This window comes from Siphateles boraxobius, unplaced genomic scaffold (genome assembly GCF_051911475.1).
Source record: "Siphateles boraxobius isolate OS27281-9 unplaced genomic scaffold, OSU_SipBor_1 130, whole genome shotgun sequence".
In the NCBI taxonomy this organism is placed as follows: Eukaryota; Metazoa; Chordata; class Actinopteri; order Cypriniformes; family Leuciscidae; genus Siphateles; species Siphateles boraxobius.
Window position 1 is genome coordinate 44264270 of NW_027508734.1, and position 27870 is coordinate 44292139.

The window sequence follows — 27870 nt, forward strand, 5'->3', positions numbered from 1 at the left end:
TGCAGCAACCGTGCATCCATCCTAGAAAAGCAGTTTGTTTAGACATGCATATGTGTGTTTATTGTATATGAGGTTTTTAGAAATGAATACTGTTCAGATGTTACACACCTCATTTGTTTTGTTGATTAGAGGCTGCAGTGGTGTGTAACACAACTGAAAAATGCTCCTTCCTCATCTCTTTCTTCATTGTTATACTTGACCGGGCAGGTAGATTAATCTGATGATATTTAGATGACATAAGATTATCTGCATTAGCCAACAAACTGTATCTAATGAACAGAAGAGTTACTCTTTTGTTGTATTTTTGAGTGATTTTCGAGTAAATATTGTAAATGTTCAGCAACATATATGTGTAGGTCTGAAGTGGTATCATTAAAGCTGCAGTACAGAAGATTTTGGGGGTTAAAAATTAACAAAAATCAATTACTGAGGAAGTACATAAAAACAGTTTTCAAAACTTACCTTGTGTCTACTTGCTTTAACCTGATTCACAACAGTTAGCTTATAATAATGATTTATAATTTGAGCTGTTGGGTTGAATTTTGGGAGAAATGTCAGTTGTAAGTCATTCATCTTTGGCTGCATCACAACCATAAACAAAGAGAATTGCAGTGCTTGTGCGGTGCGAAGTGTGTTAGTTCTGAGAGTTTGTAGCCATAACTAATGATCAACATTTTTTTACACAATGGACTATTCAAAAAGTCCAAACAACATTGGAATAAAGTTTCATACATTATTCATGGTCATTCAGATACAGAAATTTTAAAATGTAAATATATCTATGATGCACTGATGCATCAATATTAAAACTCTATTATGTGTGTGTGTGTATTTAAAAAAGGTTAAATTATACACACACAAAAATAAAATGAGTAGTTTTAAATGTTACATGTGAATTTAAAGGTACAATATGCAAGGATTTTTCGCCACCAGGGGTCGCTAACCTCTTACAATAACAAAGGCGTATGCCTATGACGTATATTCCACATTAAGCTGAATTATGGATCTTGTCGTCGAGCTGATGGATCTTTTATGGATGAGTGAATACATTAATGTTTTTAACATGACTGTGGTATGAAGCAGGGCGCGATTGCTAGAGGTATACCAGCGCCACACGCAACGCGAGTCCCGCGGATATAGAAGAATAAGGACATTTCATTCTACCGAACTACACGCAGTGTAGTTTATAAGACAAATCAAACTTGAGGTAATGCAGCGCTGTTTCACTTGCTCTAACAGTTACATGATCACACTAAACGGCATTTGAGTGTGTTGACTGTTGTTAGTTAGGTTGTGTGTTGGCTGTATGAGACTAAGTAGGCTACGTTAAGCTAGATCAACATTAGAATAACATACAGATCATATTCTAACATTTCATCATGTTGAACTAAATAACAATGATAGTTTTATGTACATTTGCTCACCTGTCTAAAAGTAGGCTAAATGCAACACTCGCGTCTCTGTCAAGTCGAAGTTAGTCGCAGACCTGGAGCTCTCGGCATCTTGAAAGATGTTGATCTTCGTTTTAGTCCTTTTTTTGTCTCAAAGTCTGCTTGCCATGAAATAACAACAGCGTGAGCGTCCTGCTAGGCATAACGCACCAGTTGTCAACGTCTGTCGCCATGGTTACTATGGCAGTACGAGGTCAAACCTGGCGGAAACCGAGGGTAACGCGGATATGACGTCATTGACTGGCGACTCCTCACCCCTTCTCACACGTCCCGTTTCCTTGGTTAAAATCGCATTTTTCTCACGATTTACATATTGTTTGAAACATTTGGGATATTGTAAGTAATCAACTAAACAAAATGTATAACATTGGCCCTAGTGGTTTTTGGATATTTTACTGCAAAAATCCTACATATTGTACCTTTAAGCATCTCAACTTTAAAAGGTACTGGACGAAAATGCAAACTCATTCAAAATATGTTAAAGATTACATTTACTAGTGTTATTAAATTATAAGTGTTTGAAAAATGAACTTGCAGTGAGCATTGGATGACAATAAAAATTGTCAGAAATGTGTACACAATTAATTATCCGGTATTTGCCAACATTTATAAAATAATAATAATTTTAAACAACTAATGTCAACTAATGACTGATATGGAATTAATATATTGTGCATCCCTAATTTTTTGTTTGTTATTTACTGCAAAGACATATATACATTTGTAAAGGTGGCTTAAGTGTTCTAATGCTGTTGGAGCCACTTTATCAGTTTTGCATTAGGACATTGAAAAACCCATAATAGTCAAACGGCTACTTATTTTCACATTGTGCAGAAGGGCCTCCACCCCCACCCTGTCTGTGTGTTTTGTATTTCTCTATATTTAGTTCCTCCCCCATCCTTACACACATTTAGTCATAACACATTCACACCATTGCCATAACACTTGCGAATGAAAAATGAAGACAATTACTCTCAGAGACAGTGTCATGTTCACCTTCATACTCTTCCTTGTTTTGTCTCGTGCTCTCAAACTCAGTTCAGCACCACGGACAGCGCATGGTATAAACATTGTTTGCATTGCACTGAAAGTTTCTGGCGTACATCTTAAGAGGAGTATTGTCTGTTTACCATCTCTACTAATAGACTTTTGCAGTTTAGTTGAAAAAGAGAGAGACAGATGGATAGATGGAACGATGGATTACTTGACAGGCCTCTATTCACGCACTAATGGCTTCACACATTTTGAAAGAATGTGTATGTATGTTTTGTTTGTGGACTTTTTTTTCTTAGAACTGTGTTTGTTCTTGAACTGATGTCAATTACGCTGACGGGACTATACTTTACCTTGTCACACCCCACTAAACAGACAAATAAAGGCCTTTCATTAAACTGTTTCAGACCTTTTTGCATATAATTGTATGCATTCATTGTAATTTGTTTATTTGTTTGTTTGCAAATAAAGAGATTGCGGACAGTCGCAGACCTGTTTGAAATAGGAAACATTTAGAGAGAGAGAGAGAGCGAGAGAGAGAGAGAGAGAGAGAGAGAGAGAGAGAGAGAGAGAGAGAGAGAGAGAGAGAAAGAGAGAGAGAGAGAGAGAGAGAGAGAGAGAGAGCTTGTGTGAGATCAGATCTTTCTTTGATGTTTCATTGACTACGTTTACCTGCAGCCAATAACCCGTTCAAAACCGGAATATTAGCAATAACCCGGTCACGCACGGCCATGTAAACACCGGCAAAAACCCGAATACTCTCATATCCCGGATTTTAAAAACCCGGATATGATACCTGGGGTACCCCTTTTCTAACCCGAATTTTTGTTCATGTAAACGCGTATCAGCATATCCCCATAGTGATTTTGTTCTGCGCATGTTCTATTCGCAAGGAATCTTGGTCTTTTGAGTAGAGGAACTGCTCGGCGCATACAAAAACCCGCGTCCAGTATACCGGAAGTAAACATGGCGAGACGCAACACACCATACATTTGGTGCGAGGTCAGTACCAGCATCAAAGCGCAAACAAAGGCGATCGCTATCTTCCCCGAACTATTCACTATCCGCGTGCTGCTGCTGTTGTTGTTGTCTACGTTTACATGCAGCCATTTTTCGGGTTATGGTCGGGTTAAGGTCACTATTCAGGTTTCTGAAACATTAGGAATAACCCGTTTACATGCTTGAGCAGAGAGAGTTAATCCTGTATACTGTACATGGAATTGCAATATCCCGATGTAAACAGCGACGCACGGTTAGCGCCTGGACGTACGGACAACCTTAAGCGAAATATGCGTAATTTCCGATTCTTCTTCCTGTATCCAAAGACAACAACAACAGCAGCAGCACGCGGATAATGAATAGTTCGGGGAAGATAGCGATCGCCTTTGTTTGCGCTTTGATGCTGGTACTGACCTCGCTCCAAAAGTATGCTGTGCTGCGTCTCGCCATGTTTACTTCCGGTATACTGCACTCGGGTTTTTGTATGCGCCGAGAAGTTCCTCTACTCAAAAGACCAAGATTCCTTGCGAATAGCACATGCGCAGAACACAAATTATTATGGCGATATGCCGATACGCGTTTACATGACCAAAAATTCTGGTTAGAAAAGGGGTACCCCAGGTATCATATCCCGGTTTTTAAAATCCGGGATATCAGCATATTCGGGTTTTTGCCGGTGTTTACATGGCCGTGCGTGACCGGGTTATTGCTAATATCCCGGTTTTGAACGTGTTATTGGCTGCATGTAGTGTTTGTTTGTTATTTTTCTCCCTAATATCAGTTGTTTTTTGGTATTAGTTCCTAAACACAGAACAGATGAACAGCTGGAAATAATGGACTTCAGCAAGTTGTGAGATCACAAGCATTTCTTAATTCTCTGTAGATTATAACATGTACTCAAGTTTTCTTTATAAATATTAGAATTTGTCTTTTTTTGTTATACACACATTATATACATAAAGTCTACACTAAAGATTTCATTACATACACTTAAGTGATAGTTCACCAAAAATATTTAAGTTGCATTGTAAATGTAACCCATATGAATCCAATGGTTTAATCAAGTCTTCTGACGAGACATGATTGCTTTAGATTTTGAACAGATTCAATTTAGACTTTTATTCATATACAAATATTGATCAATGCACATAAACTGAGAACATCAAATATGGAAAACAAAAGCTCCAATGTGTAAGAACCAATGTTCTTGCTTATCATGCAGCTTTTTTGAGCTACCATGTTTACCATATATGATGAGCAGTATGTGTGTTGATCACTGCTCACTTCAAAAGTTGGACTTCAAAGGTAATCAAATTTATTTGTTGTGTAGACTTTAACTGATGGACAAAAATTATGCTAAAGAATATTTCTGAAGATGAACAGAAGTTGTATGGGTTTGGAATGACATGAGGGTGAGTAAATTATGGCAGAATTTCATTTTTGGAAAAACTATCCCTTTAGACTAAATTAATGTTCAACTGTTATGGAATAATGACTCAAGTTGAACCGAACCAAGCTGAATTAAACAATGATGACAAATAGTCAAATAGAACTGAATTGCAATCAATCAATGATCAGGAATAATAAGTCAAATTAAGTTTGGTTCAAGTCAAACCGAACTGAACACAATTGAATCAAGGAGCTGGAATAACAAGTCAAATCAAGTCAAGTCGAATCAAACTGAATTGAATCAATGATCAGGAATAATGAGTCGAATCAAACCGAAATGAATTGAATCGGTTGAAATTGAATCAAGGAGTAGAAATAACGAAGACCAAGAAGCATATATAAATGAGAGACTTCTCTATCAAAATACTGACATGATTAAACAGAAAACAATTTGAGAGAAATAGACAGATAAGACTGATGTGAAGGCAGATCTGTTAAATGAGGCAAAAAAAGCAAAGACAGAGACTGAATTTGACCCTGCAGGGCTTCACAGGAACGAACAACAGCAAAATTAAAGCAACAATGACATAGCAAAAAAGAAAGCAAATGTCTTGCTTTATCTCAACCAAACTCTTGTCCTCTCCAACATACATGTACAAGACCAGTAACATTCATTTCCCCAGTCATTCTCTCATTCAGGACTTTTCAGATCTTTCCTCAGCACTTCATCTGTGTTCTTTCATACTGTTCTTTTCATAACTGTTCATCATTCATCATGTTAGATCCAATCAGGAGAAGAATAGGATGGAAAACTACATTAAATCCTCCATTAACTCTTCAGCTTCCATTGGAATCCTCTGGAGAAATCCCCTATTTTCTCTCAAGTTTTGCTGGGTAATTGGGTCTTGATCCCTTGTAGAACACAATGTGTGACGTACTGTATTGGAGTTAAGGGCGTGTGTGTGTGTGTGTGTGTGTGTGTGTATACAGGGATATACTGTAGGCAACATAGAGACAATGTGTCAGTCAGCATAGTCAACTCTGAAAAGGGATTGAATTCAGATCTAACGTCATTGCTTTTTCCACAATATCCTTTTTATATTCTTACTTTGACACGTCATCTTCTGTCTCTCCTGTAGTCCCTTTGCACTTTCTAGATCCCTTTTTTGTGTGTCACATAAAACACACACAAACCCCCATCTCTCTATTTTGTACTTGTTTCTCTTTGTCACATGACACACGCATTCCTGTCTCATGCCCCATTGCATACACTAAAACAGTGTTTATTGGTGCAGTGAGCGGTGTGCACTGCTGTTTTGATAGCTGCAGTCTAGGGGCCAATTCCAGTGCAGGAGCTCTGTTATGGCCTGAACTTCAGCTGTCTCAAAATGCTAATGCATTTATAGCAGCCATCGGGAAAGAACCGAGTGCTTTTAGACAATACAGATTACAATGCATACTTCCCACGCCCTGTGAGAGTACTAAAAAGCACTGTCAATGAAATGGACAATTATGGGCCAACTTGATGCTTTGTTCTTTGTCAGCATCTAGAATTATGTTCTGCATTGTGTTTGTTTGTTTGTTGTTATAAGTGGCGCTTGCTAAAGAAAATATAACTACAAAGTTCTGGCATGAAACTCTAGATGGTGCAGGCTAATAGGTCCTTTTACTCACCTGTTCATAATCACATCATTATCTATAGGGCGCAGCTTATTGGTTCCTGCTGTATCAGTTGCCAATGAGCTCGCTACTCAGCCTTCAAATACTTGGGTAGCATTTGCCATTTGCAGTGCAGCGTGCTTTCAGAAACCCTCCAACTTCCCCAGCTCCACCTGTATAGATCTACAACGGGTAATTCATGTACGCTATATTGTACAGCAGCATCATGTCTTACTTACTCACAGCAGCGTGTCGTGTATGTATTGGCAGTAGCAAGTTCCATACTTGCTCTGCGGCAGCAGCAGTAATAAAAGCAGCAGCGTAGCAGATCTATTCCGCTAAGACCAAAAATACAACATCGTTATATCCATTACCATGCCAATAACTCCAGGGGTTGTCATGGCAGAACTATTCTTTTTCATACTTAGGTTTAGATGGATGATAAAACAGAATGAAAAACAAAACTCAAAGACTTGAATTTTGGCAGATGACCCGATCCATACCAAATTATTATATAGACCTGTGTAAGCTTTTTGTCTTGTTCCAGTATGCAACCAGCTAGCAAGACCCTAGCCTAAGAACAAATAGTCATACCATAGCAATGACATAACCACACTCTGAAATTACTAACACCTTAGCAACTGTATAGCAACACCCTAACAACTGCACAACCACAGTCTAAAACCACTCAAAATATCGTAGTGATTGTATAGCATCACTTTAGCAACCACATAACCACACACTGAAACGACTAGCACCTTTGCAACTGCACAACCACACTCTAAAACTATTAACACTTTAACAACTGCATAGAAAACACCCTAGAAACTACATAACCATATTATAAAACCAATCAGTTCGCCTTATCAACTGCTGGCAACACCCTAGCAATCCATATAAACACTCTGAAACTTCTAACACCTAAGCAACAGTAAAGCAATACCCTAGCTATTGCACAAGCACATTCTAAAACCCCTCAGAACATCTTAGCAAATGCATAGCAATCAGACCCGTCGCCAGACCTCAGTCTTAAGGGGGGTATATGAAATGTATGGGGGGCACAATTATTATTAGCCTACAGTATGTATATTTATAATAATCAACTCTAGTCGCGCAGCACGTAATCATCACGTTAAACATATAACCTACAGCAATATGACCAGGAAGCCTACACCACATTGCACAGAAGCAATGTTATGAATATCCATAAAACACTTGACTACACCACATATTAGATGTAAAACTAGAAGCAACTCTCAAACATTGCATTTTAAAGCAGTCAACAGAGGGATATGCATTGCCATGACACACACACACACACACATACATACACACGCACGCACGCAAATACACTCGCACAGATACTCTGAGTGGAGGCAGCGCTGTCCTCTCTCCAGTCCCAGTACAGCGGGAATAAGCGTTTCTCCGAGCAGAACCTCCTCATCAAAGTATCATTTCACTCGGAAGGAACTGAAGCGAGTAAGCCGGCGAAAACTCGTTTTGAAACTGCTTTCAAAAATGCGCGGTAACTGTTGAGCGGCTTAGTTGTATGTCACGTACGTAGCCTAACGTTCTTTTGTAAGGCCGTGATAGGCTGTTGCAGTGTAGATTCCCATCAATCAAACTAAATCACACCATTGTTTCTTTATATTTTTAATATTTTAATTATAAAGAATGCAACAGTAATGCAACACAAAATTAGCAACTATGATAATATTAAAATTAAATTAAAATTAAATTATCTGTGCCTCAAGTGGGGGGGCACAAGCATTTTTTGGGGCGGGGCCGCCCCCCTATGGCCAGCCCATAGCGACGGGTCTGATAGCAATACCTTAACAAAGCATAACAACACTCTGAAACCACAGACACCACAGCATAGCATAACAACATTTTAAAACCATTCAGAATACATTCTTACATTAACATTTTTGGAACCACAAAATCGCAATCTGATACCACTAACACCTTTGCAACTGCATAGCAACACCCTAGAAGCCACACAACCACACTCTGAAATCACTAACACTTCAGAAACTGTATAGCAACACCTTAGCAACTGCAGTTTAGCAACAACATTTCTGCAGTTTAGCAACTCATAATCTAACCAAAGGTCTTCAAGATTACTTAAAAATTACAGGCAGGTAATGATTAATTAGGGCTGGTGCTAAAATCTCCAGGACCGGAATTATCCATCCCTGCTCTAAAACCACTCAGCACATCTTAGTGACTGTACAACAACACTCTAACAACCACATAACTACTTTCTAAAACCACTCGGAACACCTTAATGACTGTATAGAAACACCATTGCAACCACATAATTGCACTCTAAAATCATTCAGAACATCTTAGCAATTGCATAACAATGGCCAGATTTGCACATGCAAGCACTTTTTACATATTTCCCCAGAAAATTGAAATATCTATTTGGTAATTGTTGGAATTTCCTGGAACTTGCTCTTGTATTTTTTGTTTGTATTTACATATGATTTGATGGTGGATATTCAGTGATATTAGGTATCATTTGGAAATGGATAAAGCATGTTATTTCAGGAATTTGTTGGTTGCTCTTAGTTGGTAAAGTTTGGGCATCCCAAACCTACTTATTCATATGGTGACTGTATAGAGGATCTGACATCTTGTACTAGTTAATGTGTTCAACTGCCACACATATTGAATAAATGCATGTGTTGTGACTATCAGGTGATAATCTAAATCGCTCCTTTTTCTCTTTCAGACTAATATCCCCTTCCTGCAGAATGTATTGAGCAATAGCCAGTTCCTTTATGCCACAGTTGACACCCAGTTTATTGATGAGAACCAGGAACTTTTCAACCTCAAACCTACACAGAACAGAGCCCAAAAACTCCTGCACTATCTGGGTCAGTGTGTGTGTGTGTGTGTGTGTGTGTGTGTGTGTGTGTGTATGTGTGTGTGTGTGTGTGTGTGTGTGTGTGTGTGTGTGTGTGTGTGTGTGTGTGTGTGTGTGTGTGTGTGTGTGTGTGTGTGTGTGTGTGTGTGTGTGTGTGTGTGTGTGTGTGTGTGTGTGCATTTATCATTGTGTTGCACCTGTGATTGCCTAAAATGTGTGAGAGTGCATTTGTGTTTAAACATCTGCTGTATTTCTCCACAGGTCACATCATGGTAAATGGACCCATGACTCCTATTCCAGTTAAAGCCAAATCCTCATCTGTTGATCCAGTCGTTCTTTCTGTTTCTCTGGGTATGACAAACACACACACGTCTGGTTCACTATCTTTGTGGGGACTCTCCATAGACATAATGGTTTTCATACTGTACAAACTGTATATTCTATCCCCTTACACTAACCCTACTTTGTGCATTTTTCAAAAAAAAAAATGGGGACCTTTTTCTCACCTTTTTCACCCACCATTTTCTCATGGGGACCTCAATTTAGGTCCCTACGGTGACACAAGTCCCCATGAGTCAATGTGCATTCAGGTTGAAGTCCCCATCGGGATAGAAAAACATGTACACACACACACACACACACACACACACACAGACGAGTTACTTAATATAGTAAATAAAATATGCCTCTTAATTATATATTTTTTTTAATTGTTTGTTCATCATTTGTTCATGATTAACCAGTTTATTAAGATACTAATACAATTTTGACACAAATATTTAAATGATTTTAAGTGATTAATGATATAACAACTAATGGCTTATTATTAACCATCTTACTAGCAACCTGTTTATTTTAATTTACTAATTTTTTAAGATAAATTACAACACATTTGTAAGTCATTAGAATGCCACTTATTAATAATTTATGAACTTATAGTCATTTTTTGTAAATAATTAGTTCATGAATAAGTAATACCTTTTGAATTACTTATAACTAAATTCACAAAACATTGATAAAATGTTAGCATATCACTTAATAATTTTTTAACTTATTGTCATGTTTTGTAAAGTAGTTCATCATTAACTAAAAACTGATAAATGACTTTGAATTAAAACATTCATAAAATGTTGGCATATCACTTATTAATAATTTATGAATGTAGTCATGTTTTGTAAATTATTAGTTCATCATTAACTAATAAATTATAACTGACTTATTTATGAACATTATTATAAAGTGTAAATTAAGATTTGATTTCTCATGTCATGTACCCTTTAAGAGATTTTTGTCTCATTCCACCAAAACTTTCAAGCTTCAAAAATGTTGTTAATGAGTTTGTTTGTTCTTGTACGTCAAGCATGTTTGAGCTTTCATTTACAAAATTTGATGCACATGTCTGTGCATTCATTGTTGTTTATATGTGAATAAAAGCCTAAATTAAATATGTATAAACCAAGAAGCTAACACTTTACTGTATTTTGATGGTCCCCTTTATACATTATGTTGGCTACTAGTAACATTTCACAGTAACACTTTAGTTTAGGGTCCAATTCTCACTATTAACTAGTTGCTTGTTAGCATGCATATAACTAGGATATTGTCTGTTTATTAGTACTTATATAGTACATATTAATGCCTTGTTCTGCATGACCATATTCTACATCCCTTAATTCTAACCAATACCTAAACTTAACAACTACTTTACTAACTATTAATAAGCAGTAATTAGGAGTTTGAGGCAAAAGTCATTGTTAATAGTTAGTTTATAGTGAGAATTGTACTCTAATCTAAAGTGTGACCCATTTCACATACATTTTAACTAACTCTTATTAGAGTCTTAGTAGACTGTCTTCTTAATATATGAACTTTGTTTTGATGCTACCCCAACAGACAGTCTACTGACAATAAATGACTTTGCAAGTTCATGTCAACTTATGCTACTAACCATAACCCCTTATTCTACAAACCCTAACCATACCCCTTACAGTCTACTAATACTCAACTAATACCCTAATGAGAGTAAGTTGACTTTAGGGATGAGTGACGGTGAGGAAATTTTCCCACCAGTTAATCGACCCGTGACAACACCGGTATCGTCACTTATGGTGCGTGTCCACTGGCGCGGAGCAGAGCGAGCATTTACAATTTAATCCCTATAGAAGTTGAGCTAAGAAAGTCAGGAATTAACTGAAAACGCTCAATCGTTCCACTCCAGGACACGCACCGTTATAAATGTCTGTGCGGCCGTGCATATTTTACTTTTGCTTTCAAATTTGCGTAATTTCGACACAACAAACAGTACAATGACTGACTTGTGTATAATGAACCTAGAACTTTATTAATAAAGCAAATAAGACGGCTTTATAAACAAAACGAATAGGCATTGCATACACCGTGAAGGTGTGTGTGTGTGTGTGTGTGTGTGTGTGTGTGTGTGTGTGTGCGTGCGTGCGTGCGTGCGTGCGTGCGTGCGTGCGTGCGTGCGTGCGTACGTGTGTAAATTAGAGGTATAACCTCGGGATGCTTCCACCTTCATCAGGCAAAGTTTACAGATTGCCTCATTTATGTTTGTAAGTTCCCTTTAGCATTGGGTTTAATTCCAAAATACTGTCAAATAGGCGCTTTTACATTTAGATTTTATAACCAAATCTTCCGCCATCGTCTTGTCTGTCAGCTCGCCTCACTCTTGTCCTGTGATAAATTAAATCACTGCGACTCTCGTTCGGCAGAATCAGCACACGCGGTATTGAGCAGAATCGTTTAAGTTTTTAATTGTAGCGTCTGTTCTCTAACTGAACTAATTGATTTTATTACTATAAAAAAAACGACGGTGGGGTGGGCAAGTGATGTAAATGGTTTTGCGGCTAGACACTGCTTAACATCAGTAACACCGACTATCGCAGCAAGCCTAGTTTATATGTATGTCCAACATTACCTGTAGGTAACAGAATGTCTAAAGGGGACCATCAAAGTGATAAGAATTTTAAGTTTTAAGTGAACAACCCCTTTAATTTTGTAGCATAGTTGAGCTACTCCCCAACTCTGCACATGTATCACAGATAGTTTAGTTACTCCCCAAATCTAAACACTCGTATCACAAACACAATTGCCACATCAAATGTGTACCACAACAGATGTTTGTGGAATTCATACTCATGTTTATAGCAGCCCTAAACATTGGCAGCACTTCTCTCTCTCTCTTTCTCTCTCTGTGGATGGACTAGAGTGTGATAATGCAGCTTTAATCCTTCCCTTCTCTCCTTCCCTCTGCCAAATGAAAGAGGGATCCGGTCACATTAGAAATCTCATTACAGGGGTTTAGGGGTGTGTGAGCCGCATACCATGCTCCCTCTGCGCGCGCGTGTGTGTGTGTGTGTGTGTGTGTGTATGTGTGTGAGAGAGAGAGAGAGAGATTCCTGAGGAATAGGTATGTGTATGCATATGTGTGTGCAATTAATTAAGCCAATTTTCTCTTATTCTTATTGGCATACCTTTATTCTTGTTTGTTGAACATGATGTGTTGAGGGAAAAAAAATCCCAAAGGACCCCTGATGGATTGTGTCCATATATGTATGTGTATCCAAAAAAAGTTTTCCCACTTTCTTCCTGTTCTCGGTGCTTTATCTGGGAGTTCTCAGTGGAACTGGTTGTAGTTTGTAGAGCATATACAAAATTGTCCCCCTACACATTTGGACCAAATATGTGCCGTGCATGTAGGTGTGTGTATGGAAAAGGTCTTTCATGGGATAAAAAATGCATGTGTCTGTGTAAGTAGGTCACATCTGTGGTAGGTGTATCCCAAGCCTCATGAGATGCCCCTCATCATTGTGTGTGTTGCATGTGTGTATCAGACACACAATGAGCGATAAATAGGCTTTGGCCTTCATCTTTCCTTTCATATGCCCACAAGCATTCCATACAGAGAAATTCCCACAGAGGTACATACATTTAAACTCACATGTGGGTGTATTTATGCTTTAAAATATGCAAATCTATGCATCAATGTCTTACTAACTGCATGTCTATCAACGGTCTCCCCCGTCCTTTTTTATCTCACACTCCTTCTCTCATTGGACAGCATGATTTACTTTTATTTTTGCTTGAATAAGCTAGCGGCCCATCTGTTTTTTATATAGTTTTTTAGGTATTTGTGCCATTTGCATTAATAGAGAGAGTCAGTATGTTCGGCTTAGGGGTGGGTGATAAATAGCATAGTGGTCCGGTAGACACAATTAACCAGTAGAAATTTGTCAACCAGTAGAGATCGTCTCTATCACGGTTACATGCTCACGTGACATTACCGTGCTACGCCATCACAAAAGCTTATCATTTGCATGTGTTTAAGCACTGCGGTGTAAAAAGAAGTGATTTTTAAACCATTGAAGTGCAAAAAGCACTGAAAAAGAGCTCATTTTGCTAATATCGTTTCTGAGCACTGTCTGAGAGACACGCATTCATGAAGCCAATTCTCATGTACATTTAATTACTTTTTTACAATTTATGTATCTTAGTATTTCTTATATAGTGCTTGAAAGTTTTCAGGTAGATCTATTTAATTTGTTTTTCACTTTTTACTATGCTTGTAATTAGTGTCTTTGTTCTTGTCTTCAGTAAGCTTGAGTTTTTTTGTTTTTTTTTTTACCTAACTAATATTCGTTTTTGTAATAAAATGGTATCAACACAATTTTAAATCATAAAAACCTTATTTATACCAAAAAATAACTATATCATGATATCATGAAATACTCATATCGTGATATAAGATTTTGGTCATATCGCCCACCCCTAGTTCAACTTTATTTTGTAATGAAAGTTAGTGGCGCCACCCCCTGCCTCCTGGGTTAATGGCCCCTCAAACTGATACATCTGAGACTTGTGACTAGTAGGAATTTCCCGGAGTCTGAGGTTGGTGGGTTCTCGTAGCTTCGCTATAGCAGAGAAACATGGTCTGGTGTTAGCTACTCAGCACAAATTTTTCTTCTTGTTCTCCTCAGCAAATATTCATGTGCCGTTGCTATTCTTATTTCGTATTTACTTTGATCGGATGCCAAATGAAACGCTGCATGACAGGGAATCAGTAAGAAGTGTCAATAGCACTCATTCAATTGATCACCTGTTTCAAAGCCGTATGTGTGACAGGCCCACAATGAGAAGCAGTCAGACTACTCTAACATCAGTCCAATCTGTCAATTGTTAATAGTAGATAAATAGTAGATACAGTCCCTTGGGTGTGTTATATGTATCTATGATACTATCATAATTGTTGTTTTAATTGTGTGCGCATTATCAAGTAGCTATCTCACTCCCTTTGCAGAAACAAACAAAAAGACACATGTACACTTTTTTAACTTATTAGAATGCCTCCAGAATTTAAAAAATGGGGGGCAAAAATGCCCTGTATGAGTTTTTGTCATATATTTATATAATATCATATAGTTAAGCAATATCACACAAGCAAGTGTGCTGTTTTCGAGAATATCAGATTTGTTAAATAAAAGTTAATATTGTGAGCTACATTTTAGTCTGTTTTGCTCTGTTTCCCCTACTAAAATGTTTCTAAATAAAGCTGGGAGAAAACAGTTCTTCTTTTTTTAAATAATCAGGTCAATGATTCATTGAGTCAGTTATTATGACCTGTTCTTTCCTCGGTTGAGTGAATGGCTCAATGACTCACTAATTAAGTGAATAATCTTCACTTACTGGTGGCTTTAGTTTCATATTTAATGTATAATTAAATGTCTTTAATAAAAAAATACACTATTTAATCTCATCATCTTTATCAGCAAAATCCTAGAAAATATTGAGATCATAATTTTTGTCAATATTGTAAACTCCTAATAGCCCCCTACTTATATCAAGGTGTTTTGAGTTGGTCAGCTGACTTTATATGTGTGCTGTGTACACAAATCACTTTGTTTTTTTCTGTCTAGGTGAGCCACCCAGAGGCTTCCGTGAAGTCCTGTTGAAAGAGGGTCCAGAGGGTTTTGCACGGGCAATTCGACAGCATCAGGGTCTTCTACTGATGGACACCACTTTCAGAGACGCCCACCAGTCTCTGCTGGCAACTCGCGTCAGGACACATGACCTCAAGAAGATTGCTCCCTTTCTGAGCCACAACTTCAATAACCTCTTCAGCTTGGAGAACTGGGGAGGCATGTGACACATTCACAAAGTCATTTCTTAATGAATATACATTCACACAGAAGTGGCGAATTAATTAAATAATTACTCTATTTCAAATTAGCAGTTATTGAATGTTCATGTGCTGGGTCACTAAGCTTATTGTCTGTGTATGTCAGTGATTTTTAGATGTTCCTCAGCTCTGTGTGTGTGTTGGATTACTGAGGATCAATTCAGCCTTTGATATCACTTCAGTCTTTGCCATGACCTTAAAATCTCTCTTTCTGTCTCTAGGAGCTACATTTGATGTAGCGATGCGTTTTCTATGGGAGTGTCCGTGGAAGAGACTCCAGGAGCTCAGAGCTCTGATTCCCAACGTCCCATTTCAGATGCTACTACGTGGAGCCAATGCTGTGGGATACACAAACTACCCTGATAATGCTGTGTTCAAGTGAGATCACACACACATTGGCTAATGTTATTTTCTATCCTCTACTGCTAATCCTTCCCTCACAGAAACCTTTCTGCAAATGTAAATGTTTATTAAGATTTTATTTAGTATGTTTATTAAGCTGTTTTCCTCGTGAGGGATGTTGGCTTGTCTACACAATTTAGGTGATTACATTTGTAGGCACAACATGAACAACACACACATACACACACAATAGAGGGCAGTGCATGTATTGAGAGTTAGAGTTGATACCGTTCCAGCAGTAAACACATTTGTAGTGCTCTTTACATTCATTTTTTTATATATTAGCTTGAGTATTAAGCTAATACTTAATGCTATTTTTGCAGTAATCTGCATGTGGACACAGTAGTTAGGATTTTCTTATGCTTTCATTTTTGGAAAATAATGCTTACAAATGTAACAAATACACCAATAATCTCCCAATAGCTTTGGTGAAGCTGCACATATTCATTAATTAGTGCCTGTCAAATCAATTGATCACATCTAACATCAAAGTTCGTGTGTGTATATGTTAGGGGTTGAAAGACTTCAGATTTTTCTTCAGTCGACATTTATGTGATCAAAATTGAATCAATGTCGACTAGTCGCTGATGACATCATTAATGAACAAATAAGCCTGAACCTTGAGCTAAGAGATCTGAATGTGGGTTGCCTTGTGCACAGCTAGGATATACTGTATGACAAAGCGCTGCCCGCAAGGCTGTTGCTCCCACATAACAGCTTATTCTTATCCGTTCTTTTGTCTTTGGGTCGTTACATTTCTCACAGTTTTCTGCTCGTGCTAAATCAGAAACAGATTAAGTAGCACGTAAAAATTACATTTATTTGAACGCATTGGTGAGAAAGTTATTGCTTGTGAATTCATTCTTTCTAGCAGGATCTCTCTACTAAAAATGAAGGTGTGGGTTTTAGTTACTAAGAAATATATGCTAGAACTTTTCAGTTTCTAAGCTATTTTATTGATAAATCACAGAACAGTGTTGACAATACATTTCTGTGCTACTGAATGTTTCTGTGTGTGCGCGATCTGCACGTGATGTGCGAGCTATGTGTGTTACGATGCAGCAGCGCAATAGTTTGGAACAGCGATTAACACACGTGTTTCAATAAGTTGTTTAAAACATGCATTTACCCGATCAATTTTGAGCATCCAGATGGTACAATCAAACATATCTTGTGGAGCGCTCCCATAGTATGCATTTATTTGTCATTTTAACTGTTGAAAACAGAGCGTAAAAGTGGACTTCAAAGATTTCTTATCCTGACTTATTCGACTTCAAGCTTAAAGCGTCATGGCAGAGCATTAAAGTCGATTAGTCTGTGCAACCCCAAGTATACTGTATACACAAATGAGGCCTGGGAGTGGTCTCAATTGACTTGTGCTAATAATCCACTCAGAACATCTTAAGAAGTGCATAGCAACATGCAAAAATTCACTCTAAACTCTTTAGTAACCCTATTGCAACACGCTAAAAAAGTCAGACCAGTTTAGCAACTGTATAGCAACACCATAAAACCACTCAGAGCACCTTAAAAACCGCATAACACCGTAGAACTCACAACGTTTTAACAACCACATAGAAACACCCTAAACTTCACTCCGAACTCGTTAGCATCCTCATAGCAACAAACTAAAAACATGCTGAACTTTTTAGCATCTGCATAGAGTAATGTTAACTCCACACAGAAAACCTTAGCAACCACATGACAGTGCTCTTGCAACCAACCACAACCCCCTTAGTATCATGGCAATGGTATTCATTTTAAAATTTCCACATTCCATAATAAAAACCACATACTGATTGTATCTGTTGGAAAGTACTCTGGCAGGCAGCAAAATGTCTGATTTTAGTGGCTTGACTTGAATGTGCATTGACACAAATGTCTCTTTTTACTCTCATAACCCATAAATGGCAGTTGTAAAGGAGTTAGCTGTAGTGCAGAGCTCAAAACCTTATTTCCATTGATGATGATCTCTCTCTCGTTCCCTAGATTCTGTGAGGTAGCCAAAGAGAATGGAATGGATATCTTCCGTGTTTTTGACTCCCTGAATTATATTCCCAACATGCTTTTGGGGATGGAAGCTGCAGGGGCAGCAGGAGGTGTGGTGGAAGCGGCAATTTCTTACACGGGAGACGTGTCTGACCCCATGAGACAGAAATACTCACTGGAGTACTATCTAAAGCTAGCCAATGAGCTAGTTAAGGCTGGAACACACATACTGGCTATTAAGGTAGATCTCATGTACATGGAAACTACAGTATTGTCCTGACAATCATGTTCAACACTCAAAAAAGCAGAGGTGACGGATTTGCCAATATAACCACTGTTTTGTGTGTCAGAACATAGGAAATAGCATGGTATTTTTTGGCAGTTAATTAAGGATGTAATGACTAAAGACATTGACAGTAATACTCATTCTAGCTCTGTTATTTCTGTTACAGTTATTTCTTCTCTCTATTGCTATGTTGATCTGCTGTAATGATACAGTGATTATTATAATCTGATTTTCTTTTCTTTGGGTTCGCTTAAGTGGTTAAAACCAGCTCTTCTCTCTTTCCTTCTCAGGACATGGCTGGCCTGCTGAAGCCTGAAGCCAGCCGTTTACTGATTGGAGCATTGCGGGACCGTTTCCCAGACATCCCCATTCACGTTCATACTCACGATACGGCAGGTGCAGGAGTCGCGGCAATGTTAGCCTGTGCACAAGCAGGCGCAGATATAGTGGATGTAGCAGTTGACTCAATGGCTGGCATGACCTCTCAACCGAGCATGGGTGCCATCGTAGCCTGCACCAGAGGAACCAAACTTGATACTGGTGAGTGGACAAGAGTCGTATAAAGGTGTGGTCGAATAAATTTCACAAGCAAAAAAGCTCCATTATCAGTTATTTATCAACGCACAGCTAACTATGCACTTTTCTTTTGGTCAGTGCATCAAATACATGGTTTGTTTGCGCATAAATATAATGGACTCACACATGCTTACTGTACGACTCCTGTATGTCACCGCAATCGCCTTTACCTTGATTGCAATCCTCATGAATTAAACTTTACTAGCGAGATGCTGGTTTGATTTATCCAGCAGAGAAACGTAGTTTGCGTATCATTTGGCCATAAAGCGCAGGGCTTGCGTATGAAGGTATTTTTGGTGCAAAACAACTGAACGCCTGACAGTGAAATTTGTAGTTGTAGAGAATAGCCACACGTGTATCAGTAAATTTGAAGTCACAGAGGGAGAGAAATGTTTCAAGAGTTGCAAACTTGTAGACTTTTTTCTCTCTCCCACAAACACAACACAACAGTTACACCTTCTCAAATTCTTCATTGCAGGTGCACAAATCACAAATTAATAAACTCGTGCGCTCGCATTTTTGCTACAAGTAACTTTTGCTCCAGATTTAACGAGATATATGGTGCAAAAGGGAGAGCGCGTGAAACTTGTCACTTGAAAGCGAAAAACAGTGTTTGAGATTCGTCGCAGCAGATTCAAGCAGCTGTAGTTATGTACATGTTTTTGTGCTAGAAAAAAATACAAGATATTTGTGAGAAAATATTCTACAAGTGTGCAACTCTCATTGGATGAATTCACATACTGATTTGCGGATGAGCAAAATTTCTCTGTGACTTCAAATTTTTTGATGCGGGTGTGTAAATGCGTTTTGCACCATATTCACTGGAGCAACTGTAGCAAAAATGCGAGCGCACGAGTTTATTAATTTGTGATTTGTAGAATAGGATTTTTGCACCTGCAATGAAGAATTTGAGAAGGTGTAACTGTTGTGTTGTGTTTGTGGGAGAGAAAAAAACGTCTCAGGTTACGACTGTAACCTATGTTCCCTGAGAACAGGGAACGAGACAATACGTCAACGACGCTATGGGGAACGCCTCAGGCGTGACAGGTGTCTGAAATCACTATCAAATCACGTCAATCATATTGACCGGCGACAGCCCGTGAATCATTAGCGTGAATGATTAACGTGCGACCTGGAAGTATAAAGGGGCGCCTTGCAAACATGACAAATCACCTTATCGTCTGAAGGGACTGTACGGTAGGCAAGCACCGCGGCATGGCAGGGAGACGTATTGTCTCGTTCCCTGTTCTCAGGGAACATAGGTTACAGTCGTAACCTGAGACGTTCCCTTTCGAAGGGAACTCAACAATACGTCAACGACGCTATGGGGAACGATATACCAACGCCGCCATGCTAAGGGGAGTGCATGCCAAGTGGCAGTGACAACTGTCAGAACCAGCAACTTCAAATGAAACGCTAGAACCACTCACCCTCAGGTCACACTGGGCTGTCAGTGACAGCATTCCCTACGGTCATAGCCCAAGCTACAGCCTCACAGAAAAACCTTCATAAACATGGTTAAATGAAAGGTCTACCTGGGCCGGCTCCGGGCCTGGAACCTCAGCTTCCAATTAGAAGGGGTCCCTTCTAGGGAATGTGGCTAGGGAACCCAAGGGAACCCCAGCCAGTCACTATTCAGGGGAACGTACTCACCCCGAAATGCCACCAGGACGGCCTGACCTGGCGCCAGTACATAGACACTTAGTCAGGCCAAATCCTGTCTGTCTGAAGACAGAGCCTCTGGACAAATGCCTTAAGTAAGGCATCCAACCCGAGGGACTGCGAAGCTGGCAGTGAACCACTCGGCCCGGATCTCAGAGACGGGATATCCCGGAGAGTATGACTCAGCATAGTGCTTTCAGACCCTTGCTAGCGAGGGGAGTTTCTCTACTCGATCCACGGATCAACCCAGTGTCTGTGTTTCAAAACACTGAGGAGGCCTGTGAAGGCCTAAGGGCTGATCTAACTGGGAGGCCTCACGAGAGGCCTACGACCGTCTGACCAGACTCAGGAAGCCGCATGCTCATAGAGACCCTCGTGAGGGGAGCACAAGGTCTGCCTGGTAGGCAAACCAGGCTGTAGGCAGAAAAGGTTCCGGGAGGGAACCTTTAGCAGAGAATGAACACTTTAGCGAGCCAGGGCGCAAGCTCGCCTTCAGCAGCTGCCTATTAAGGCTAGCTGAAACTGATAGCAAGAGACCACTAGCTTCATAAACCCAGCACCACTAGGGAGCGTTACAGGGAGGCCCGGAGAGGCCTACTACCTGATCCTTTAGGGAGGCACGTGAGGCCTACTACCTGATAACCACAGTACGTGGGAACTCACCTTCAGGGAGGCTGGTGAGGCCTGCTACCCTACGACCACAGTATGTGGGGAGCTCACCTTCAGGGAGGCCTGGAGAGGCCTACTACCTGGTAACCACAAACTGTGGGAACTCACCTTCAGGGAGGCCTGGTGAGGCCTACTACCTGACCGTTCTCAATCAAGGAGGCCTGGAGGAGCCTACTACCTGATAACCCCAGTATGTGAGATGCTCACCTTCAGAGAGGCCAAGAGAGGCCTACTACCTGATAACCACAGTACGTGGGAACTCCGTGGGAACTCCTCCTTCAGGGAGGCCCGGTGAGGCCTGCTACCTTACAACCACAGTATGTGGGGAGCTCACCTTCAGGGAGGCCTGGTGAGGCCTACTACCTGGTCACCACTATCTGTGGGAACTCACCTTCAGGGAGGCCTGGTGAGGCCTACTACCTGACCGTTCTCATTCAAGGAGGCCTGGAGGAGCCTACTACCTGATAATCACAGCATGCGGGAACTTACCTTCAGGGAGGCCTGGTGAGGCCTACTACCTGACAGCCAAAATATTTGGGAGCCCACATCCAGGGAGGCCCAGAGCGGCCTACTACCTGACAGCCACAATATTTGGGAGCTCACATTCAGGGAGGCCCAGAGAGGCCTACTACCTGATAGCCAACGTAAGTGGGAATTCGCCTTCAGGGCGGCCGGGTGAGGCCTACTACCTGATAACCATCTTAAGTGGGAATTCACCTTCAGGGAGGCCTGAGTGGCCTACTACCTGATAACCACTGGTAGCTTTGAGCCCTGAGTCCGGGTGAAAGTATAAGGTGGCCTGCTAAGGCCAGCCAGCTGGGGACTCGCCTATCAGGGAGGCCTGGTCGGGCCTACTAGCTAATAGCAAGTCATATTCTGCCATAGAGTACACTGTTGGAAACCATACTACACAGCATAATTCACTAATGGGCTTCCAGTAGCGCTATAAGGTATGTCCCACAATGTTGGGACTCACCTCCGAGGAGGCCTGTTTAAGGCCTACTACCCATCAGTGAGTCAACTGCCCGAACCACCAAGGCCAACCATGTAAAGTGAGCTGGCCTACAGTGCCCTCTGGGGGGCTGTCCAATCAAGGAGGCCTGCTGAGGCCTACTACCTAATGGCGCAGCCTTCGTTGGCAGAAAAACTGTTTACACAGCGCCTACAGCATCCTGGTGCCTAATCACATTGCCCATGGCAGTGTACTCCGCAAGAAAGCTAGCACCCTTAAAACAAGGGGAGTACAACATACGCCACTCTGCCTCAACGGAGGCCCCAGTTAGCCAGGGGCCTACCATCTATGCATGGGCGTCAGCTCAGGTCAATGCTCTGGCTTCAGGGGAGCGTACTTCGACCAAAGAAGAAGTGAAGCTCACTTCATACTCGACCCGAGCCATAGTGGTGCGAGGTGGGATAAAACAGAACTGGGAGTGAAGTGCTCAGACCTACCCTGTATCACAGGGGAATACTCACACCTCACCCTGAGGTTACCAGGGTGCGGGCCTGCCAGCGGCTCTAGGGGTGACAGAAATGTATCTGTGCCCAACCTAGGGGAGTGGGGCTTGAATGAAAGCCAACCACCTACAACCTAGCGCTCGAGCAGTAGCTCAGCGAGGTGAGTGAAGCCTAAACTGGCGGCCTAAATCCGTAGGCCAGTTCTGCATGGCAGGGTCGTGCAGGAAACCCAGTCTTCTTCGTGAAGCGAAAGACGGCCTAACCCTGCTCAATAAAGACATATATACCACGGAGGCCTGTTTGAGGCCTACCATGTCCTTACAAACCATCCTCAGCACCACGCTGCATTACTCGAGTCACCCCAGAATGCAGAGAAGGGGGCGGGCCTTGGCCTAACGACTCCCACGGGAGGAGGCTGTTTATACAGGGATGCTAGAAACCAACATTCACACAGTGAAGGGTCAGAGGAAGAAATGCTAAAATTTTTAGCAGAGCGCCTCTATTATCCCTGGCACAGCCTAGGCCAGCTACAGAGGCGGCCCTGGTGAGGGCCAGCCTGCAAGCATAGATCTATCTGAGGGCTCGGAGGAGCCACAGCCTTACTAAAGAATATAGTCTGTATTATTCCATACAAAGGGCTGCAGAATCGCTCAGCCTAATGAAAACCCAAACAGAGCTCAAGGGGCGACATACTCAGGAAGAAGTCAAACGGACCTGTGGGCCGGACATAAGATCTATCTGAAGCTCTAGCGTCAGTCAACACTCTAAGTAAAACAATTTAAAGAGAGAGACCAACCACTCTACCCTGAGGTGGCTAGCAGCCCGAAGGCTAACACAGTTACCGTTCTGGCCACCTAACGGGGAACTTCAGGGCCCTGATAATCCAATAAAGTTCTCTTACCTTATTACCTTGACATGACCCCATGACTCTATACAGGGAACGAGGTCTGTAAAGAGAGATATGTTATTTTTTAATCACAAAAAACAAATACTCTTTGAAAAGACCAGCAGCTCACCTGCGGCGTGCAAAGTGAAGACTCGCCAGATAGTTCTTTACAAACCTGGGATCCGCCACTTCACATGCCTGAAAGGGGCGTTTCCACTAACCAAGCCTAGGTGGGCCATCAGAACATGGTTCTCATCATAGGCCCATCCCCAGGCCTGATGTTACGAACGCCTGGGGGTCAGAAGAGAGAGGGCAGATTTCGTGACCCTCCGGGGAGGTTATCCATTACCGACGCTGTGTGCGTTTGCACTGGATAACCTCCCTCAAATCTCTTCTGTTGCGGGAGTCACGCCTTCTCTGCGACCTGCTCCTCAAGGGAGGGGGCGCACGAGAGGCGACACTGGCTCGCTGACCCTGCCTACGGTCCTCAGACCGTGAAGGGCCAGGCTCTCCCGCTTGCCGGGGTACGGACGCGGATCTCAGCGGTATACAAGTTTTAAACGCTGCTGAGCGCGCCTTCGCCTCCCTGAACTTCCCCACCACCGCCTCTACGGAGGTGCCGAAGAGTTCGGAAGGCGAAACCGGCGAATCGAGGAGAAAGGCTTTTTCTTTCTCCCCGATGTCGGCTAGATTTAACCACAGATGCCTCTCCGTGGCCACCATCGCCGCCATCGACCGTCCGATCGCGGCAGCGGTTTGCTTGGTGGCCCGGAGAGCCAGATCTGTGGTGCGGCGCAGCTCAGCCACCGCCTCAGGGGACATCCCTGCCCCCTGGTCGAGATCCCCCAGCAGGTCGGCCTGGTACGCCTGTAATACTGCCATGGTGTGCAGTGCAGCACCGGCCTGACCTGCTGCTGTGTATGCTCTGCCATTCAAACGAGCCGTTGTTTTTAGCGGTTTGGATGGCAGGGTTGGAGCTTTCATTGTCGCTGCCCGCCCAGACACGAGATAGTTCGCGAACGTCTCGTCAATAGGCGGCATTGACACGTACCCATGCTCTCCGATCCCCTCAACATCAGCGAAACTGGCCCGCTGATGTCGGTGAATACGGGCAGAGTATGGGCTCTTCCATGCCCTCTCGATCTCCGTGTGAAGATCAGGAAGGAATGGAAGGCTCACCTGAGCTGGTGGTGTATGGCCGGGGAGGAACCGATCGTCGAGCCTACCGCGAGCGATCTCTCCTCTAGCGCGCTGCCAAGGCAGCTGCAGCCTATTGACAGCGCGCTCCATCACATCCACCAGCTCTGCATACACGGGGCAGGATGGCTGAGGAGGTTCAGGATCTACCTGATCATAAACCTCCTCAGCCATCTCCTGCGCGTCCTGAAGAGCATCAACTGCAGGTACAGTCGGTGAGTAATCTTCCCCATCGACCTGCAGTTCGCCCTCGTCAGCCGTCGAATCATCTGAGAGGTTAACAACCCTCTCGAGGCGATCGACGAGCTCCATCTGGGAGCCCCATGATTTAAGTCGCCGCTCGGCCTCGGCACGAGCGGGACCCGCGCCGTGAGGTCCAGACGCTGAACCCCCTTCCCTCGAGAAGAGGGCCAGACGAGAGCGGAGCGTTTTAAGAGAAAAACGCTCGCAGTTAGCACAGAGGGCTCCCTCGAGAACCTCCCGTGCGTGCTCTTCACCCAAGCAAAAAACGCACAGCTCGTGTGTGTCGGCCGGTGTCAGAAACCTCGGACACGGGTCGGCACACTTACGAAAACAATCTGCCTTAGCTGTGCGCTCGCAGTTAGCACAGAGGGCTTTCATCTTTCTCTTACCTTCGTATACTTGAATAGCGTTTCAAACAAACAGTCCCTGAAGACGATGAGATGGTTTGTCATGTTTGCAAGGCGCCCCTTTATACTTCCAGGTCGCACGTTAATCATTCACGCTAATGATTCACGGGCTGTCGCCGGTCAATATGATTGACGTGATTTGATAGTTATTTCAGACACCTGTCACGCCTGAGGCGTTCCCCATAGCGTCGTTGACGTATTGTTGAGTTCCCTTCGAAAGGGAACAAGTCTACAAGTTTGCAACTCTTAAAACATTTCTCTCTGTGACTTCAAATTTACTGATACACATGTGTGGCTATTCTCTACAACTACAAATTTCACTGTCACAGGCGTTCAGTTGTCTTGCACCAAAAATACCTTCATACTTGCACTCTTCAGAAACAATCACAGATTATGATAGACCTCGTGTTTTAAAGTGAAACACACGCACTGGAATGAACAGTTCACTAAAAACGCAACTTGAATCTATATTCTTTTTGCCATGTCTCTCTGCCATTCAAAAGTTTGTGATTGTTAAGGCTTTTTTTCATATTTTTGAAAAGTTTTTTATGATCAAGAATACAGTGAAAACAGTTATATATAGTAATATTATTACAGTTTTCTAATTATTTAAGTTATATAATTTATATGTGTGTGTATTGTATTTATATGTGTATATATAGTGTGTGTGTACATTTAAATAAAATTATAATAACATATACACACATATATTATATAAACAAACTTTATTTTATAATCAATTAATCATGATTCATCGATTTGACAGCACTAATAAATATATACATATACGCACACACACACACAAATTGTCAGCTTTGTAGTTTTGTCAGTTAATTCCACTCCTGTCATTGCACAGCAATAGTTTGAAAATATTGAATAGTGCTGAGCAAGTTAGTTCAAGTGACAAGAAACATTAAGTAAAACGTCTACGTTTTCATAGATTGTGTTTTTAGCCTAGGTCAGTACATGTGCAGTTTTCATTCAACAGGCTGCCCATGGTCAGTTAATTCGGCCTAAGTAACAGTCAGGCTCAATTGATTAATGATGTCTACTTAGTCAAGTCGCTGAGCTCATTAATCAAGGGACTCAGCAGGGCCTGTCGTCAAATATCAATACATTTTTACTTTTATACAGTTAGTGTGCTGTAGTGTATCTGTGCTTTACTGTCTGTTTAAGTGTTGACGTGTTCTGAGAGGTGTGTTAAACAAAAGGAATGTGTTGATGACACACACTGGACTAAGACTAATGACAAAAAAAAGAAAGGTAGAAAATTGTACCTTTCCTTTCCCCCATTTTGTTTTTAAATGCACTTACACATTTATTTCCCCTTCCTCCACTTCATTACTGTCAAAGTTAAGTCATACCTTCTCTGCCCAGTCTTTTTCTACCTCTCTTCACCTCCTCTGTCCAAATAAAATGGCTCCTTAGAGGCAAAGTGGTTAGGTAATGGCAGCTGCACTTCCGTTTAACATTCTCCAGAGTCTAATCTTATGTTCTTGGACGATCTCTCATGTAACCACATCATACACAACAATCTGTCAATGTCTCCCTGTAAACACTGAGATACCAATTTTAACCTGATGGGTGAAAGATGAAAAACAGAGAAAAATTAGGGAAATAAATTAAGAGCATAATAAGAGAAAATCCTCTTTTTGACTTAGAAAAAATATTGGTGGATTTTTGTTCATACAAAAAATTTGTTCTGCACAAATATTCTGTCCAGTTTTCTCATCGTTGCCTTGTCTGGAGAAATGTTGCATGCTAGTGTGACCATCCTTTTACTCCAAGACATAAAGTGCTGTGCAAATTTCCATTTCCACCCATGCTGGCTGTATGCTGGTCAGGCCAAAGCAGATTAAGCTTTTCTTGATTCAACGTCGGAGGACAAAGGGCCTGCAGAACGATAGGCCCTGCAACATTGGTGGGGACCTTAGGGAAATAACCTGGTCTAGGGTGGAGAAAGGGCTTCACCAGGCCAGGTACAAATTCCAGGCACAAAGGAGCTACCGACAGGGCTTGCAGTCTCCGATTCTTCTGAGAGACAAAATGGCAAGAAGGAACACAGCCTGAAAGTGAGGAACGTTTCTGAAACCTCTTCAGTAGGCTCAAAGGGAGCCATAGAAAGGCCTTCCAATATAGTGGCTAAATCCCAGGCCCTCACTCTGGTGCGTACTGCAGGTCTCAGCCTCAAGGTGCCATGAAGGAAACCTAAAGACACACCACCCAAAGGAGTGTGGTAATCAACTATGGCCGCCACCTATACATTTAAGGTGGAGGAGGATAACCCCGCGGAGAACCACTCCTGCAGGAAATCCAGCACTGTACCAACAGGGCAGTTAACTGGGTCCAGCTGGCGCTCTCTGCACCATGAAGTGAATACGAGAGGGCTGCATTGGGATTGAGTCCCGCCGGGTCCCGCGGGACCCAACGCAAATCTCGCGGGAGCGGGCGGTTTGAACTTTGCTGCGGGCGGGAATGGGCGGGAAAAAAAAACCCTGCGGGATCGGGAGGTTGCCTAACGACATGATGGAGATGTCAA

The 27870-nt window shown here is 41.7% G+C and overlaps 1 protein-coding gene across 2 annotated transcripts in view; it reads left to right on the forward strand.

The window, feature by feature from the left end:
- Positions 1–27870, forward strand: part of pcxb (pyruvate carboxylase b) — a 273773-nt gene that overhangs the window by 181585 nt on the left and 64318 nt on the right. For both annotated transcript variants that reach the window (XM_077229559.1, XM_077229560.1), the window contains 6 exons: positions 9229–9373; positions 9625–9714; positions 15297–15518; positions 15781–15937; positions 17951–18191; positions 18527–18776. In XM_077229559.1, coding sequence (XP_077085674.1) covers positions 9229–9373; positions 9625–9714; positions 15297–15518; positions 15781–15937; positions 17951–18191; positions 18527–18776 — 1105 coding nt within the window. The remainder of the gene's footprint in view (positions 1–9228; positions 9374–9624; positions 9715–15296; positions 15519–15780; positions 15938–17950; positions 18192–18526; positions 18777–27870) is intronic.